The sequence below is a fragment of the Thrips palmi genome, unplaced genomic scaffold (assembly GCF_012932325.1).
Source record: "Thrips palmi isolate BJ-2018 unplaced genomic scaffold, TpBJ-2018v1 HiC_scaffold_1, whole genome shotgun sequence".
NCBI lineage: Eukaryota > Metazoa > Arthropoda > Insecta > Thysanoptera > Thripidae > Thrips > Thrips palmi.
This window is the reverse complement of record NW_023144620.1, coordinates 4,723,782-4,741,824: the sequence shown is the minus strand read 5'-3', so window position 1 is coordinate 4,741,824 and position 18,043 is coordinate 4,723,782. Positions and strand designations below refer to the sequence as shown.

The window sequence follows — 18,043 nt, the reverse complement described above, 5'->3', positions numbered from 1 at the left end:
TTGCGCTGGGAGCGGGATTCGATCCGAGAGCCCGCGGAATTAGTGACAAAAAAACCGTCTGAATGGGAGCAGTTCCGTGGCGAAGGCGAAGGCGGGTGGAGCAATCGTGTTTCATCAAGGATTCTGGAGTTCGAGTCCCATCTGCTTTAACTCCGCTTGTTCTCTTGTTTATTTTTCAATCCATTATTTGCTTTTTCTTCTGACTTTGATCCCAGTGGGATGCAGCAGAAACAAAACGATGGCCCTGGCCCGCGGGCGTATCGGTGAACCGCAAGACACGACGGCAGCCGACGCGTCGCGCCCCCGGCACGCCGAGCACGCGGAGCACGCCGGGCACGCTGCGGCGTCGACTCGTTTCGGTAATCTCGCCTGTATTGCGAATACTCACACCGCAGATCGGCAGATGGGTCGCCAGATATTGTCCACACCGCAGAGCCGGCAGCCAGCCCTCCCGCAACCGATCGGCCCAAACGAGCCACGAAGTTGAACCGCGCAAAGAGATGGCGCAGAGATGGCATGTTCGGCGTCCCTCGTGCGTTCAAGTCTCCAGCGAACCCAGCAGACGATGTGCTCCGTGGGGATGCTGCCCGGCGTCCACGCCGTCCACGCCGTCCAGGGCGGCGGGGGCCTTGTTGTGGCCCCGCGTCGTCCCGGCGCCCCCTCCAGCGCCTCTGCCCAGTCGCTTCTGGAGCAGGTGCTGGAGGGGCTCCGTGCCGTGCTGAGCTGCGCGGGCTGCGCGGGCTGCGCCCTGGCCGCGCCGAGCGCACCGGCTTGTGGCAGTCTCGCCGGAGCCGCCGAACCGCGTGTAGCGAGCCGCCATGGGTGTTGGTGTAGGTGCAGGTTCAGCCGCGGCTACCGGCCGCCGCCCTAGCCGCCCCAGCCGTCGCGCAGGTGCAAGTGCAGGTGCAAGACACAGTGCCACGCTCCTCTCCGCCCTCACCGTCGCCGTGCTCGCCGCGTGCTGGACAAGTAAGGACACGACGTGCTTTAGGCCGCCTGCCTGCCCGCCCGCTTGCCTGCCCCAGCTGACTGCAGGTTTTTGGGGGCGATGAAATCACTTGCTTCAGCGGACAATCTCTGCAGCCCCCACAGGGTGCCCGCTGGGCCGGGCCCTTCTGGTGAGGTGACCTTTGCAGTGTGGAAGTTGTGAGGCAAGGAAAGAAGTGCCCGGCGTTGGGCGTACGCAACGCCGACGGGCAAAGCATCGCAAAGCATCGCAAAGCATGGCAAAGCCAGCATCACAATGGGAGCAGGGTCAAGACTTTGTTGCGAATTGTGGATCCGCGGTGCCGGGCCGACCGGGACGGACCGCGACGGACCGTGTTGCCATGGCAACGAAACGACTTGTTTGCAGCCGGCACGGGTGAATCGGCGCGCTGCGCTCCTGCAGCAGCACAATGAGACGGTCTGTCCTGCTCAAGCCAAACAGCGGCAGGCCCTTCTTGGGGCTGGTCCCCGCTCGGCGCGCCGCCCGCGTCGTGTGGAGCCGACCCGGGCCGGGCCTCGCGGCCCGTGCGGCGCGCGGAGAGAGACTTTCACCCCACAACGCGGACGGCCTTGGGGGCCTGGGGATGGTGTGGCTGAGCACGCCGTGCATGCAGTGCCTCTTGTCGACGAGCAGCCGACGCGGCCCGCCGCAGAACAGTGCGGTCAGTGTGCCGCCGCGCCTGCCCGCCGTCATAGTGCGTTTCCCAGCACCCTGCCCCGCCAGAGAGAGAGCGCTGCTGGAGCCCAGCTCGCACTCCAGGAAGTGGGCGTGTTCCAGCCACCTGTTCCTGTTTGATCGTGCGCTGGACGGCCTGCTGGAGGAGCTTAACGACGTGGTGCCGCGGCACCGCGCGCCACGATGGACCTCGCCGCGGAGTGAAGTGCGCCAATGCGCCTTGCCTTTCCAGTGGCGCGGTCCGCGTCCTGCAGGCTGCCGGGCTCGATGCCTCAATTATGGCGCGCACCTCATTAGGGCGAAAGATGAGAGCGGACAGACAGACAGACAGACGGCAATCGTGTGCTCGCGTTACTCGGGGAAAGGGAAAAGGCACATCTCGATTCTCGATTCGATGCTTATCGACCGTTATCGACCATTAGGCCGCTTTTGATCGGCGGCGGCGCTTCGATGCGCGTTCTGCATCGCGCACGCTGCCGGAAAAAAAATCCGAACATGCAAATAGGTACAAAATTAACGCTGTTAGCTTTTTTTTCGCTCGTTTGAACCATACCGCGAGCTCACTGCCTATGAGATACGAACTAACGCCGCTCGTGCTCAGGCGTGTGTGAGTGTGTGTGTGTGTGGGGGGGGGGGGCTGCCGCTTCATGGGCGCTTCACGCCAACCCGAGCGAGAACAGCCATCAGGCCATGAACGAAAGTCCACGAATTATGAGTAAGAGTGCTGGGTCTGCCAGAGCAGGCCGAGCAGTGCGGAGCAGTGCGTGCCTAGCTAGCATCGCCCCTTCGGACTGTGCGCTACACTGCGTCCAGAAAGAAAGAAAAAGAAGGAACATTCTTCCGAGAAAGTATTTGTAATATTCGTGTCAGTGTGTGGGGAGCGCGATCGGGGAACAGGTTCAGTTTGGTGTGTGAGGGAGACACTGGAAAAACTGTCACAGACATGCATTAGGTCGGTCTTAAAAGGCCGATTGCTTTCTGTAGCAGATTAGGAAAACTGGGCGGGAACGTGATGAGCAGTCTAGAAAGCGAAAAGTTTCGGGGGACCAAGTTGGCGTTTGTTTTGTCGAGAGGCTCGTGACAACAGGTGCCGTGGCATCAGGCCGTAAATACAAAACAAAAACGAGGCAAATACACAAGCCGGAATAACAGGTCGACGAGACGGCGGCGGAGTGCGACGCGGAAAAAGGCAGAATACCCGTTCTGGAGCGAAACGGTTTGGAGCAAATCGTGTCCGAATTGGTGCGCCGCCTGCCGACCCGGTGCGGCTGCTGCGGCTGCTGCAGCGGCTGCGACTAACGTCCCCAGCGCCTGTTGGCAGCGCTGGCAGAACGGATAGAAGGCGGTGGGCGGCGCTGTGCCTCGCGTCCACTTCGTCCACTTCTACTACTTCCGTCCACTTCCGACCGGCCCGCCATTTCCATGCTCGCTACGCCTTGCCAGTGTGCTTGCCAGTAGTGCTTGCTTGCCAGCGGCTGCGATGACATAACCTCACTTGTCCACCGACTCGCCATGGCTCTGCCTGGCTTTGCCACCAGCCGCTTTCCGCGTTTGGCACGCGGGGACAATGTTTGGCCTGGCGGGGAAGGGAGACACCGAGTACAGTCCCTGTCAAAAGCAGTAAGTTGATGAGAATCAAAATTCTCCCGATGTTGTTGTTGTTGCCGCTGCTGTCCCATTTGACGGGTCCTTCCTGGACCGGGCTGCTGTCGCGGCGGGCTGAAGGCACACATGCGGCGGTCGGGGAAAGGTCATTGACGAAAAGAAGGCGACGGGGCCGGATAATTAAAACTAGATTTACGGTTCATCTGCCAGCAATAACCAGTTAATTTCTATAAGTCGTCGGCCTTGCGGGGAGACGGGGGCGGAGCGGAGCGGCCCAGTCCGGCCGGCTCAACTTGACGGTGATCCCCCCGCAGCCTGGCAGCAGCCTAGCCGGGCCCCCACTGGAACAAGTGCTGGCCAATAAAACGCTACAATCATCGGCGCCACGCCGCGCCACGCCGAGCCATCCCCGGCGTTTTCGACACAACTGGACTCATCGTGTTGCAAAATGATTTTGCCCCTTCCCCGGCGACGTCGCGCGCGCATCGTCGGCCCGTGTTTACTTGCCTAAACTTTCCACACTTTTTCCCCCGTTTGCGGGCAGTGTAGGGTGGCGGTTATGGCCGCGCCGCGCCGCCTCGAACCGCTAATGCCCGGCCATTTGTACGCAGGTCGCGGGGAGAGTCATCGCCAAGCGCAAATCCGAGACTTGGACGGCGGGGGGCTCTTGTTTCCAAACGCGCCGTCCGCTCGCGACCCACGGTGGCTGCGGCATTTGCCCGGCATTTGCGCGGCAAGCCAGCAGGAAGTGCCGCGTCGCGGTGGCGTCTGGTGGCGTCGCGCTGCATCCGCGCCATGACGACCCCCCGCCGCCGCGGTTAGCGCACTCCGCTCGCTGAATGACCACCAACAAGCGCGCCCCCCCCCCCCCCCCCCCCGGTCGTGGTCAGCGGGCAATGCTAGGGCTCCCAATTCTCGGCCTCCTGGAAGCGCTGGAAGTGGAGCACTGCTGACGAGGGCGGCTGCACGCGCGGATACGTTCTGGTGCGCCTGCACGCTGGATCCGAACGGGATGGGAGGTCTCTCTCACTCTACGAGGCGTCGCGTCTGGGTGCGAGGGAGACAGACAGACCGGACACTCCGGCCGGCACTGACCAGGACGCGCGCCCCGGCCAGCCCAAGCAGCAACCGGTTTGCCGCCCGAAATAGCCCTTGTCGGCGCACAACACGCGTCCGAGCGCACAGCGCGCGCCTAGTTGTCGAGGGCCTCGTCGACGTGGTCCGGGAGGTGCGTCTTGCGGCACCTGCCGCTCGCGCTGGAGGCGCTGGAGGCGATGGCGATCAATGGCGGGTGGCGCGTGTCGTGCTGCGCGGCTCCGCAAAGGTCGTCGGGCTGAAGGATGGCGCCCCGGCAAATCCCTCTCACTGTGCGGTCGCCGTCGTGCCGGGGCAGCCGGGGCTGGAAACGGTCGAATAAAAAACGAGGCGCGGCGCGCGGCCAGTGCACTTTAATTACAAGCCACCGTGCGCGGGTTGGGCCCCGTCGGGGGCTGCAGCGCTGCAGCCACGACGCCGAGATGCATGCTGCAGGCCGCGGTGCAGGGACACGAGAAGGGGGTCGCAGCGGGTCGGCGCGCAGGTCGCAGCGGGTCGGCTCCGTCGGCACGGACGGGTCGTGCGGTGCGGTAGGTCGGCCTGAGCGGTTTTAGCATTTCGCCGCGCGCAGTCGCGCCTCCGCGTTGACCTCCACCCTCCCGGATCGCATTCACGGTTTGAATATGCAAGTCCCTTCGGGTCTCCGAGACCCTCTTCGGGGCGCCGCTGAAAAAGGCGGCGGCGCGGGGGAGCCTTGGCGGTGCCATGGCGGTGCTCGCAGCAGCAGTTCACCTCGACGCCGCTGGCTCCGGCTTTGTTCAGTGCTCACTTCATTTATGGAAATCCGTTCGCGGGAGTGTGTGACATTTGGCGCGAGCGTGATGGCGTCGCGGGTCGCCAAAGTGCGCGGCGACACTGCCAAAAGACGCTTGTTTTTAATTGGCGTGGCGCCGTGAAGCGCACGCGCCGCCCCTGGAGCCATCCTGGAGCCATCCTGGAGTAACGGCAGTTGGAAGCGGGCCGCTGCGTTTATGCAGACCGCCAGCCAGGCCGGGGCGGCGCGGGGCGGCGCGGGGCGCGTTCGGACTTTCTCCCTTTTCGGAGGCAGCCTCGCACCGATAAAACTGGACCAACTGGGCTGGCCGGGCTGGCCGGGCTGGCCCTCGAGAGTGCGTTCGCGAATAGCGGGCCGCGGCGTGGCGCCACGGGGAGGCCTCGCCGCGCCGCCGAGACATGCCGGATTTCGAGCAGGGCAGGGCACGGCCCGTCGGCGAGCAGGATGTAGTCCACCAGGCCCCAGCGGCCTCGGCGTCGTCGCGCTGCTTCGTTTCATCCTATTTGTTTTCCTCGCGAAGGGCCTCCTCGACCGCAGGCAGGCCAGGCATCACCTCGCCCTCCAGCCGGCCGACGGCGCGGGCACGGCGGGCACGTCCTGCCCCGAAATTCGGCTGCTGCAGCCCGCCAAGCCGCGCCGCTCCAGGAGAATGTGGCTGGAGAAAGGTCTCGCGGCGAGGCACGGGTGCCCGCGCGTCCCCGCTGCAGGCCTGCAGGCTGCATGCTCGCTGCGGGCGGACCACTACCGCCACCGCGAGCCGGCATCGGGCCCAGCATCGGGCCCAGCATCGGGCATGCACAGGGAAAGGGACAACACGCGCTTGACGCGACGAATGGAGTTTCTTCCGATGCCGCCGTGCCTTGGCCGTGCCTGCAGCGAGATTTCGAGCAGTCGCTCTGTCTCCCTCACACCCCGACTGGGTGCCCTATGAGTGCGAGAGAGACAGAGCGACGACTGGTCGGAACCGCGCTGCTGCGACGCGACGCTCGGTTTATGACTTGTCGATGCTCGGCGCTCGCTGCGCCGAAGTGCATCCGCGACGCGGCGGCCGCGGCGGCCACGGCGGCGGCACCCACGGCGGGGAGAGAAAGGTGAAAGGGACGCGGTGCGGCGCGAGCAGCGTATTGGGCACATTGTTCTAAATCGAGCAGGTATTTCTCGGCGAGGAAACGGCTGCAGGGACTGGCTGGGAGTTTCAAATTGAGCATATGTTCCCGCGCGCCGCCGCTACGCCGGAGACGCAGCGCCGCAGCGGTCGACTCGGGTCTAACTGCCGCCTCGCTGTTCACTGCACTGTTGCGGACGGAAGGAAAGCAGTGTACCGGCCCATTTGGCGGCAACGCGGCGCCAAGTGCGCTACGCCGGCAACTCGCCGGCAGCATCATTGAGACGTGCAATTTGGGGGCCGAGCGAGGAGCGTTCCGACGACGTTTAATTAGTGCACACGCTGGACGTGCGAGTAGTGGCGTCGGCTATGGCACGTTCAGACAAGTCTTGAAGCGTAAAACGGAAATTTACGCCGCGGTTTTACCAGTGAAACGCCGCTGAAGACTGTAGTTACCATTGGTGATTTATTCTTGTCGAATTCAATTGCCCGTCGGGTGTATTTTTTCCCCTGCCCGCGTGCCTGGGTTTCGGTTTCGCGGCCCATGACACCGTGTCTGGCGTGTCTGCCCCGAGGCACCGCGAGCTCGCAGTGTCGCAGTGCGCAAACCGCGGAATGACGACCATGCGTGGGAAGAGACGACAAGACGAGTCATTTCTGTTTTCCGGCATATGTAAAAATTGCGGCCGAGCCGTGACTCATTCTCCACCCGGGGTGTTGGTCACGGCTCGCTGGTCGGACGAGTCGCCAAAGTCGCCACCCCCGAGGGGTCGACAACTCCCATATTACCTCGTACGCAGAGCTTATATTACCTCTATATTACCTTATATTACCGTATATTACCGTATATTACCCTATATTACCGTATATTACCTCTATATTACCACTATATTACCATTATATTACCACATATTTCTGTGATTTGCTTGTTTCTAACCTAAACTAACGTTAAAGTTGCCGTACTGAACCTTGGTATCAAGGTGTTAAAGCTATTAGGCTTCTCCTTGCGACAGGATTTGATGTCCGTGTTCAATCTGACATGAAGCTACGCGCCATACTTTTGTCAGATAGGTTGCATCGGGTTGCATACCTTTTATCTGACAGGGGGCGCTGTCATGAAACGAGGGTAAGGTCTGCATAATACCAAAATTCAAGCCAGAACTCCTGATTTTAGCCTTAGTCAAAGATACTGTGTCACGTTCTCATCTTCTTTTATCATATATTACCGTTGCTTTATTTCCGTATATTACCTTATATTACCCTATATTACTTATATTACCGGTAATATATACTACCTCGTACACGGCTCGAGGTAGTTGTCGACCCCTCGGCCACCCCCCGGGGCCCGGGCGGGGCGGGGCGGGACCGGGAAGAGAAGTGGCGCGGGACTTATGCGTTGCTTCCCGCGGGCTACGTGAACCAGTACCAGCCGCAGGGCGTGGCGTGGCGTGGCGGGGCGTGGCGGGGCGGGGCGGGGTGTCGCACTGGTCGTCAAGTTCAGTGCCACGCCTTGGGGCTCTGGCCTGCTCTGGCGCCGCGCGGCTCGCGGTTGAGACTACGCGACGCGGCGTCGCGGCCGCTGGGGCTGACGAGGCATGGACGCTGCAGTGGAGTGCAGTGGTCTTCTTCTCCAGCCGGAGCCTCCAGCTCGCTGCGTGGGCCGCGCGGAAACTTGGTGCGCAAGTTTGCATCGGCCATCGGCATATTGGTGTCACCGGCGTCGTTAAAGAGGAGACCGGGAAGCGGGCCGCCAGCGGCGGGCTCATTCCGAACGCTGAGTCGTCGCTCTGTCTCTCTCGCACCCTTGGGCGGCCCGCCGTGAGTGCGGGAGAGACAGAGCGACGACACCGCTGTGCAAAATCACCCGGCAGCGCAGCCAGCCTGGCATCTGGAGCACGCCCAGCGGCCCAGCGGCCCGGCGGCCCTGCGCACTCCAGGTCCGGAAATATGAGATGGGCGCCGCGTGCTGCGTTCTGATTGGCCAGCACCGCCAGGGCACCGGCAGCGAGTTGGAGTCGAGAGGGCACACGTGGAGTCCATCATCAGGCCGGGCCCGAACTAGGTGACCGATTTCTATCGAGCGACCTGACCTCGGGTACTTTGAAAGAGACATGACATCAGATGGGCCGGCCGATACATCTAGAGCGTTCACGGCGCGTTCCGCCGGGTGCGAGAGAGACAGAAGGCGACGGGGCACTGGCGGGCGCGCCCTGCGGCTCCCCAGACTATCGACCGCATCTGCGTACCGCAGTACCGCGTATGTACGTGGAATGCAGCGGCGGCCGCCCAATCTTCTCACGCCGCGAGGAACGCGGGGCGCGGGGCACGGAGCGCGGGGCACGGAGCGCCGCGCCGGTCGGGCTGTTCTGGCTCGGCGTGACGTCCTTGTTGACGGAAACTGTCCCCGGCCGTCCGCGCGAAGCTCGCCGCAGAGGCGGTGCTGCACGGCGCTGCAGCCACGGAGCGGCGCGCTGCGCGGTAATGACAGCCACAAAGCTCCCCGTTGGAGAGGAGAGGCTCCTGGTAATTGAGGCCGCCGTCGACGCCACGCCGTCCGTCCACTCGGTTGCCCCTTTGCAACATAACTTAATTATGCCGCGCCACTTTGTTGGCCCGCCAGGGTCGCGCGCGTCGCGCGGCGGCAGCGGCGGCAGCGCCACGGGGATCATCGCCTCCGTGCCTCCGTGCGCGCGTCCAATTGTCTCCCCTTCACCGCCAGCCTGCCATGCCAGCCTCCACGGCGGCGGTCGGACCGCCAAACGGCAATTATACATGTGAGTGTGTGTGTTTGTGTGTTTGTGTACACGTGTGCGTTCGTGTTTTACCACCGCACCGACCCAGACGCCTCACACCCCGAGCCTTATATTGAGCCTCGCCCCCACCTGCGAAGGCGAGTTGTTGTCTTTTTAAGAGTCCGACTTTGGTTCGTCCGAGGGCGCCTTTTTCCGCCATAGTGACTTAATGCCTTACGGATCCAGCGACTGGTTGTTACGTTGGCGGCGGTGGCGGGGCGCTATGGGACCTGGCTGACCGACCGAGCGACCGTTGCTGCAGATCCCCAAGCCGACCGGCAACTTTCTCTGGAATGAGATGGACACGGGCTGGATGCTGGATCGGACTCTGCCCTACGGACTACGGGCACGCCGCAGAGTGGCCAGGCCGCCGGGACGCCGGGGCACCGTCCTTACATCACACGACGTGGATCCGTCCGCGCGTCCGCCCCAAGTGTCTGCCTGTCCGCGGGTTCCCCGAATCCACCCTCCCCTACAGCCGGGAGTGCGGTCCACCCCGCCGCCCGTCGAACCCTCCCGTCCTGGCTTTTCCTCCGCCAGGCCAGGCGCCTTGCCAGGCGCCCTTCCCGACGCACGATTCCGGCGCCGAGCGCGCGAGTCGGTGACACCTTGCCACCTTCACTTTCTGCGCTGGGCTGGCTGGGCGAGGGTCGGCGTCCGCCGTTCGTGCGTGCGCCGTGCCAGACCGTCGCGACGCTTTTGTTCTACACGTGGCGGCCGCCGGTTTCTCTGCCAGCGCGTGCGTGCGCTGCGAGTGTGTGAGTGCAGCAGTGTACCGCCCGGCGTGTATTTGGGTGCCCCCCCTCTTCTGACTCGGGGGCGGTGACCGGGCGCGTCGCTTGCGTCACATTCGCCGTCAGAGGGCACCGAGAGCCCCTGGCGGGCGGGCCGTCCCGTCGAGCAGGCGAGTGCTGCAGTGTTGCCTACCCCAGGCCGCGCAGGCGCTCCAAGCCCCTGGTGGGCGGGCTGTCCCGTCGAGCAGGCGAGTGCTGCAGTGTTGCCTACCCCAGGCCGCGCAGGCGCTCCAAGCCCCTGGCGGGCGGGCAGTCCCGTCGAGCAGGCGAGTGCTGCAGTGTTGCCTACCCCAGGCCGCGCAGGCGCTCCAAGCCCCTGGCGGGCGGGCAGTCCCGTCGAGCAGGCGAGTGCTGCAGTGTTGCCTACCCCAGGCCGCGCAGGCGCCAGGCAAGCGCGCTCCGCGGCCACCCGCTGGCGTCGCCCTCGGCGATGGCCGAGAGAAAGGTGGACTGGTCCGGTCCGCGAACCGCGGGGCCGAACGGCCGAACGGCCGAACCTGCAGTCAGGACCGGTCATTCAATTTATGCAATTGGCGAGCGGCGGGCGTGCGTTCCGTCGGGCTGCCAACGGCGTCTCCGTTTTGTTTGTTTTCACTCAATTGCTCGCGCAATATTTCGATCCTGGCGTCAAGACTGTCGGAAAGTTTAGACAGATGAATAGAGGGACGGACGGACGGACGGGTGGAGAGACAGGCAGACAGACACACGCATAGAGGCAGGAGTGTCGGCATACGCGCACTCATGACGCAGCGAAATGGAGAGGAAAATCTCTCTCGATCTGCTCGTCTCGGCATATCGACGGGAGAAAGCAAAACGCAGGCAGTAGTCTTCGTTATCATTGAATACCAGCAAAAAATTTTTTTTCAAAAGAGAAGGTATTTGTAAAATGTTTACATATTGGAAACATAAGAAGGAGCGTCCGTCCGGCTTCGCTGGCCGTGCTGGGAAAGGGGGACACAGACAGTGTGACGGCGCCGCGCGCGCAGCGTCCTCGCAGACTCTCCTCAAAGTTCAAGGGATAATCTGGCCATTTAGCGCCTGGCGCGAGAAGTAAGGCGTGCACCGCCAGAGAAAAACAACAAAGGGAGGCAACAACAACAACAAACTTGTCTGCAACACCTTTTCTCAGCAGCGTGCGCGCTGAAAACTCGAACGATCCACGCGTCAATGCATAACTGCTCGTTACGGCTTGGGGTCCAGCTCCGCAGTGGCTCCAGTGGCTCCAGGGCTCCAGTTCCCAGCCGAAAGCTTTCTCCAGAACACTGCCGGCTGGAATGTGTCGGCGGCCGTCGAAGCATTGATACCTGGCGTGCTAAGTGCCGGGCTGGGTGCGCGGGGTGCTGGGTCAGGGGTCCGAAGGGGGCCCATTCCGCACAGGGCTTTCTCGAAATGCCCGTTAGGACTGCGGCGCGCGGGGAGGAGCCCAGCAGGCCGACGTGCAAAGTCCACCCTTGCAATGGAAAAGTACTGCAAAATAATTGCACTCTGGCTGGCCGCGCCGGGCTGGCTGTGCCTGCCTGTCCGAGTGTCCGTCCTCGTCTTCGCTTCATCCCCTTCCCCGGTGCAAGGCCGGCTGTCGCAACGGATTCGACGCGCGTCCATCTCACTCTAGCGGCGCCCCGTCGGCCCGCGCTCCGCGACGGTGCTGGCGGTGGCACGACCACCGCGCCGATGGCGGACTTTATCTCGAGCGGGCCGCCCTGCGTGCCGCCGGCCGATTCGTCGAGCAGCCCTCGTAGGGATACGGCGACAGGGAAGGCCGTGGAGAGGGCCCTGCAAGCCCCGCCAGCCCCCGCGGTCCGAGGTTGCGTCGCCGGCGGCCGAGCTGGCGACGATCCCCGCGGCGCTGGTCCGGTCAAGTCGCCGTCGCCTCGGCGATGTCATCACGGCCTGCACGGCGGCACGCCGGCCTGGCGTGCTGGCGCGCGCTGGCGCCGGCCGGCGGAAAAAACACGCTTATTTTTTGGTGCAGCGGCAAGTCTGGGCAAGTCCGTGGCGCCCCGGCATTAGTGTTTGGTGGACGTAACCCGGCGCAGGGTTAGCGGGTCATGAAACGCGGCCGGGACGGCTGGACCTGGACCTGCCCAAGTGGAGCCGCACCATTACCATTAGAGTCCGTCAAATGCACCAAAGCCGCCCAAAGAGAGCGGCCGCCGCCATTTATCCCACCTGTCTGTCCGTCTGCCTGTCCGTCCGTCCGTCGTCCAGCCCACTGCAATCTTGCATGGAAATGCGCCGCGCGCAGCCAGTCTGCCTTTTTGTGTACCCTACTGGATCTCAGCGCCGTGATAAACGCCGATACGTGCGTGGGATTTTGTTATTTTGAATAACGCGCGAGTAAGTGCACCTACACACACGGACACACACACACACGCTCACGCAGCAAGTAGCGGGGAGGTCTACGCGCCATGATTTAAGACTGCACGCCGCCGCCCCCAAGCGGTCCGCCGCGCTCCGCAGCGCAGCGCGAATATATATTTCCCGGCGCCCTGCCCACGACGACGTGCTCACGACGACGTGCCCAAGAAGACGCACTGCATTGCGTCACCGCGGACGTACCGCGTCGCGACGCCTTGCTGCTCGGCGACGCGCCGCTCCACCGCAAAGTGGTCGCCGCCGACGCCGCCGACGCGGGCTGCTGCCTCGGCTGCTGCTTTCGGTCTTTCGGCTCGTTAACCGCATGACCCATGAACCGCAATAATAAGTCTACGCACTTTATCCCCAATCACGACACCCTTTTTTTGCGCGCGCCTGGGTGAAAATCTCAACCAGTGGCAGCTGCACAGCCGTGTTAAAATAACCGCCGGTGAAGTGGATAACGTAGCAGGCAGCGGCTCGCGAAAGCGCTGGTTCGACTCCCGTCGAGGGTAGACTCGTTTTGTAAGTTGCTGTTTTTTTCGTTATTATTTTTTTTTTAGGAAGGGTGTGGGATTATCGAGTAATCAACCATCAGGCGTACAGGGGAGGGAGTCTAGCAGTGCACCCCCAAGTGCAGCACCTGTAGCCTCGTGCAGGGCCGCCGCGCCGCCACACTCCAGCCTAGCCTCGCGGCACGCGCGGAGAAAGGGGCGAGGTGTGCGGCCTGCGGGGATGCGGGCGCTGCAGTAGTGCTCCCTCTGCCTGGCCCTGCCTGGCTCTGCCGCTGCTTTGCCCATCATTATTTCCGCTAGCTTTCTTGTTAGTGGCACGATACACGCGGCACGGCCGGCTCGGCCCACGGGGACACCGCACCACTCGGCACCTTCTTCGTCTCCGCGCGGTGGCGGTAGTTGTTGCTTCTTTTACGATTCCGGCGCCTTTTCGCTTTGCCCGGCTTCGCCTCCTCCCCCGCCCCGCGTACACTGCCTCGGCCAGGCGAGGAACGTCGTCGTCAGCGTCCCTCGAGGATGCGGTCATCGCAGCGTGAAAGGTTTTTAAAAGGATGACCAGTGACCACTTTGTTGGCGTCGGCCGCGTCGGCCACGCTGTGACGGGTAATTAACCCCACGGCTCGGCTCGGCTCGGTCCGGCTCGGCACGGTCCGGCTCGGCGCCACCTTCACCCTTCACTGCCTCGGATAAAGTGGCCTGCCCCCCATTGGTATGCGCGGCGTGCCGCGTGCCGCGTGCGCTCGGCGGCGACGTCCGCGACCATTTAGAAGGATTCGCGCGCGCCGGACCGCGCTGCGATGCTGCGGCTGTCCCTGCCCGGCATGAGCAATGCACGCGCTTCGACTCTCGGGCGGCAAAGCCGACGGCAAGCCGACGCCAGTCCTGCCAACCCCACTCATGACGCTTATTGCACTTCCCTGCTGGAACCTGAATGCGAACGTGAAAGTAAATTCCGGCGTGCGACCCGCAATTACCAGTGCCGTGCCGTGCCGGCCGCTGCGTGCGTGTCTCCTCGCCTCAGTGACCGGCGCCGAAACAAAACAAAAAGCGGTGGAGGAAGGGCAAGGGGCATTCCGGGAGCGGCGCCGCGGCGATCCATGACCACGGCCAAGGCCTGGCCACGGCCCCCAAGGCCCCCAAGGCCGCACTGCTCGAGGCTGCGCGTAAGTGCGAGTGTGTGACCGCGCGCCGTGTGTGTGTGTGTGTCGTCACACGAGTAGCGTGTTGTTGACCCCTCGTCCTAGGCGCCTGGAAAGTGAAGGAGCGTTACCCTGGCGCCGCGCCTCGCCGCGCCCACCGTCTTGGGTGATGCTGGCAGCGGTGGCAGTTGTCTCTGCAGAGACGCGCTGCTGTTTTCGGACTGACGTAACCAAACCGATGCCGATTGGTGGTGGTGGTGCGTTGAATCGTTTGATCGTCGAGTGCAGCCGAGTGCGGCATGCAAGGAAGGGCGGGGCCGGCGGGGCCCCTCCAGCCTTCCAGTGTGTGGCGAGTCCGGGCGAGTCGGTGTGTTCCCAAGGAAGCGCGCCCCATGCTGCTTTCCCACGGCACCTATCTGGGGTATCGGCCGTTGTCCGGGCCGCGCAGTGTGCAGCAGGGCCACCACCACGCATGAGTCGCGGGTTCGAATACCACTCGCTGAAAAAAAGAAAAGGTGTAGTTACAAGTGTTTTGTCTTGTTGCAGATGGCGCGACCGCCCAACAGAACGGGTACTTCGGCGTGCCGCTGGGCGAGCTGACGAGGCTGCACCACGGCGTCCGGGGCAATGTGTTCGCCGTGGACGCCAGGACCCTGCACATCAGGGACTTCCACTACGACGGCGAGGGTCCCGGTAAGCGGAGTGAACGCGGAGTGAACCGTCCGAGCGGCAGGCCGGGCAGGCCGACGTCTGCAGACGGTCGGGTCAGGATTGGTCAGGGAGATCAACACAATGGGCCTCGCCAGCCTCGCGCATAAGCGGCGAGCAGCCCCGATGAGGCTATGCAAACTCAGCGCGGCATCGCTCACTCAGGGAAGGGGGCGTCAAGGAGGCTGGGAAGCCGGCCAACCAAGACCAGCCTCGGTTCGGTTCCAGCATTACCGAGTCGTTTTCTAGGTTTTGCGCGTTGTTCACTTTAAGGGCGGATGAAAGAATCTTGGAATTTGCGTTTCGGAACTTTGTTCGATGGTCTCGCCCTCTCACGATTCCCCATGTTCCAGCCGCCTACTTCTACGCCGGCAACAGTAAGAACCCCGGCGCTCAGGGCTTCCGTATCAGAGACGAACGAGGCTCGTAAGTACTCGGTTGAAACATTTCCTTTTTAAATGACGAATAATGTGCGCAAGTGATGCATGTTGCCTTGCGCTTACAGTGCGTCCCCGTTGAAGCGGTACCGCGGCAAGCACATCACCATCACCCTCCCCGAGGGCAAGACGCTGCACCAGCTGCGCTGGTTCTCCATCTGGTGTGAGGAGTTCTCGGTGAGTTGGGAAGGCGGGTCGTAAATGTTGGCGCAGCGTGCCGCTTATTGTCCAGTGGAGTGGCCGCCTGCCTGGCCTGACACACTGTTTGACCTTTCGCAGGTCAACTTCGGCGACGTGCGCCTCAGCAAGAGTCTGGAGCTGCCCAAGCCCCACAAGATCGGCGCCCTGAGCGGCATCCACGGCGTGTCCTCCGACCCCGTGGTGGTGGTGGACGCCCAGACCCTGCTCGTGCCGTCCTTCTCGTACGACGGCGAAGCTCCAGGTCCGTACGCTGCTCAACATTTTGAATTTTGAATTGCCTCGTGACTGATTTTTGAAATTTGGCTGTGCAGACGCCAAGTTCTGGGTGGGCCGCGGCCCCAAGCCCTCGCCGCAGGGCATCCGCGTGGCGGACGAGAACGGCAAGGAGGTGCCGCTGCGCCGCTACGAGCAGAAGACCCTCGTGCTCACGCTGCCCGGCGACCTGACCGTGTTCGACATCGGCCACTTCGGAGTGTGGTGCGAGGCCTTCGCCGTGGACTTCGGCCACGTGCAGCTGCCCCGCTCCCTCAGCGTGCCGCCGTCGCTGCGCATGCTGGGCGTTCAGCCCCAGGTGAGTGCAGTGCAGCAGCGCATCCTTACAGTGTGGGGCTCCAACGTGAGCCCCAAGGGAGAGTCCGACTAGTCAACTGCGCGAGACCAGGGACCAGGGCGACCCGAACTCGAGGTTTCGGGACCGCGTCACCTCCCCGCTCGCGCCGCTGACGAGGTCCCCGATCTCCCAACACATCGCGAGCCCTAGGCGGCGACCTCGTCGTCGACCCCGCCATCCTGACGAAACTTGCAGTCCCAGCCCGCCGCCGTGCTTGTGGGTTAAGTGCGGTCCCTCCGGGTAGGGCCGAGGACCGCGACGAACGCGGTGCCGGCGCCGCGGGGCGCCTCCCGCGGAGTGTCGAGGCGCGACCCGCCATCGCCATCGCGGCGGCGTGACGCCGGCGTCGTTAGCCCGCTTGCTTGCGTTGCTTGCACGCGGCCCGCGCCGCCTTGCTCGCCGCGCCGCGCCGCGCCGCGCGGTGACGAGACCATTTTCTCACCAAATGTCGCTCGCGCCGCGCACCGCGCACCGCGCCAGGCAGAGGCGTGTCCTGGATGGCGCATTGTCGCAGACAATTGAGGCGGCTGGCGGGCTGGCTGGGGCTGCGCCCAGGCTGCGCCCTTCCCGCATGGGGCCCCGCCCGTCGCCTTGCCTCTGTGTCTCGCCTCGCCTCGCCTCGCCTCGCCCTGACCCACTGGGCCGCCGGGCCGTCTTCACGCTTCGCGTTGCCCAATCGGCGCACTCTTTCCTTCCCACGGCGTCCCCTGCACCATCCTGCACCTTGCATCCAGCCGCCAGTGCATGAGCTACATTGCGCCGCTGGACTTCCCTGCACTAACACACCGCTTGGAAATTGGAAACGCGACGTCGCCAGACGCTGAAGAAGCTTGCCCAGCCCTTTGCCGCTTGCCGCTCCTTCCACCGCCCTGCCCTGCAGCATGCCCCCCGGCCCCCCGCGCCGTGGCCCCGCCGCCGAAGCCCTCCCGTAGCCTGGGGGACCGCCAAGCGGTGCCAAGCGCGCCAAGCGGCCTCAAGCCATCCGGGACGACCAACAAGACCGCCTGGCCTGACCAGCCTGACGGACTGCGGGACCTCACTGGACACGACGCTGGAGAAGGGACGACGCCGCTCACAAGAAGACGACGAGGACACACGGACGATGAGCAGTCCGGCGCACACAGCGCGGCAGAAGAGGATTGGACACAGACGTGACCGCGGGGACCACGGGGACCGAAGGACAGAAGACAGACGGACAGCTCTGCAAGGTCAAGGTCAAGGCCAGGGCCAAGGCCGTCATCGCCGCCCCTAATCCGCCTGCCTATGTCTGTTGCAGAAGCAGCAGCGCTCGCTGCAGTCGCACCCCGCGTTCACGCAGGGTCTGTCCTCCCCCCCAGAGTCCGTGCTCTCGCTGTTCAACGCGGCGCAGAACGTGCGGCCCACCACCTACCGCCCCCACACCCACCGCCGCCAGCCCGCCCCCCTGCTCCCCTCCGGCCCCTCGGGCCCCTCGGGCCCCGCCCCTCAGGGCCCTCAGGGCCATGGCTTTGGCCAGAGCTTTGGCCAGAGCTTTGGCCACGGCCCGCAGCCGGCGTCCTCCAACCAGGACGAATCCGCCGTACAGATCCTGCCCTCCATCCCGCTGCTCAACTTCGACCAGCGCAGCTCGGGCCCGCCGCCCTTCCAGCAGCAGCCATTCCAACAGCAACCCTTCCAACAGCAGCCCTTCCAACAACAGCCCTTCCAGCAGCCCTTCCAACAGCCCTTCCAGCAGCAGGACTCGGGGCACAACCCGCAACAGCGGCAGCAGCTCGCCGCGCCGCCACTCCAGCCGAGCTTCCAGCAACAGCAGCCTTTCCAGCCAACGCACCGGCTGCAGCAGCTACACGAGCTGTCCGTCCAGCAACACCGGTTCCAGCTCCAGCAGCAGCAGCAGCAGCAGCAGCAGCAACAGCCCTTCCGACAGGCGAAGACGCTCCAGCCCGAACACACCCTCAAGATCCAGGCCCTCCAGCAGTCGCACCTTCTCCAGGTGCAGGAGCAGCAGCGGCAGCGGGAAGCTCAGGAACAGCAGCGCCAACGCCTTCAGGAGCAACAGTTCCAGGATCAGTCAAGGCAGCAACAGTTCCAGGACCAGCCAAAGCAGCAGCAGTTCCAGGACCAGCCTAGGCAGCAGCAGTTCCAGGACCAGCCAAGGCAGCAGCAGACGTTCTTCCAGGAACAGCAACGGCAGGACCTCCTGCGGCAACGGCAGCTCGAGGAAGAACGGCGCCAGGATCAGGAGCGGCTTCGAGATTTCCAGGGCCAGG

At 63.8% G+C, this 18,043-nt stretch overlaps 1 protein-coding gene across 1 annotated transcript in view; it reads left to right on the top strand.

The window, feature by feature from the left end:
* The first annotated feature begins 798 nt into the window (after window positions 1-798).
* Window positions 799-18,043, top strand: part of LOC117640132 (protein Skeletor, isoforms D/E-like) — a 25,178-nt gene continuing 7,933 nt past the window's right edge. The window contains exons 1-6 of the mRNA XM_034376397.1: window positions 799-969; window positions 14,385-14,531; window positions 14,900-14,972; window positions 15,052-15,160; window positions 15,263-15,425; window positions 15,496-15,755. Of these exons, the coding sequence (XP_034232288.1) occupies window positions 819-969; window positions 14,385-14,531; window positions 14,900-14,972; window positions 15,052-15,160; window positions 15,263-15,425; window positions 15,496-15,755 (903 nt within the window). The 5' untranslated portion in view covers window positions 799-818. The remainder of the gene's footprint in view (window positions 970-14,384; window positions 14,532-14,899; window positions 14,973-15,051; window positions 15,161-15,262; window positions 15,426-15,495; window positions 15,756-18,043) is intronic.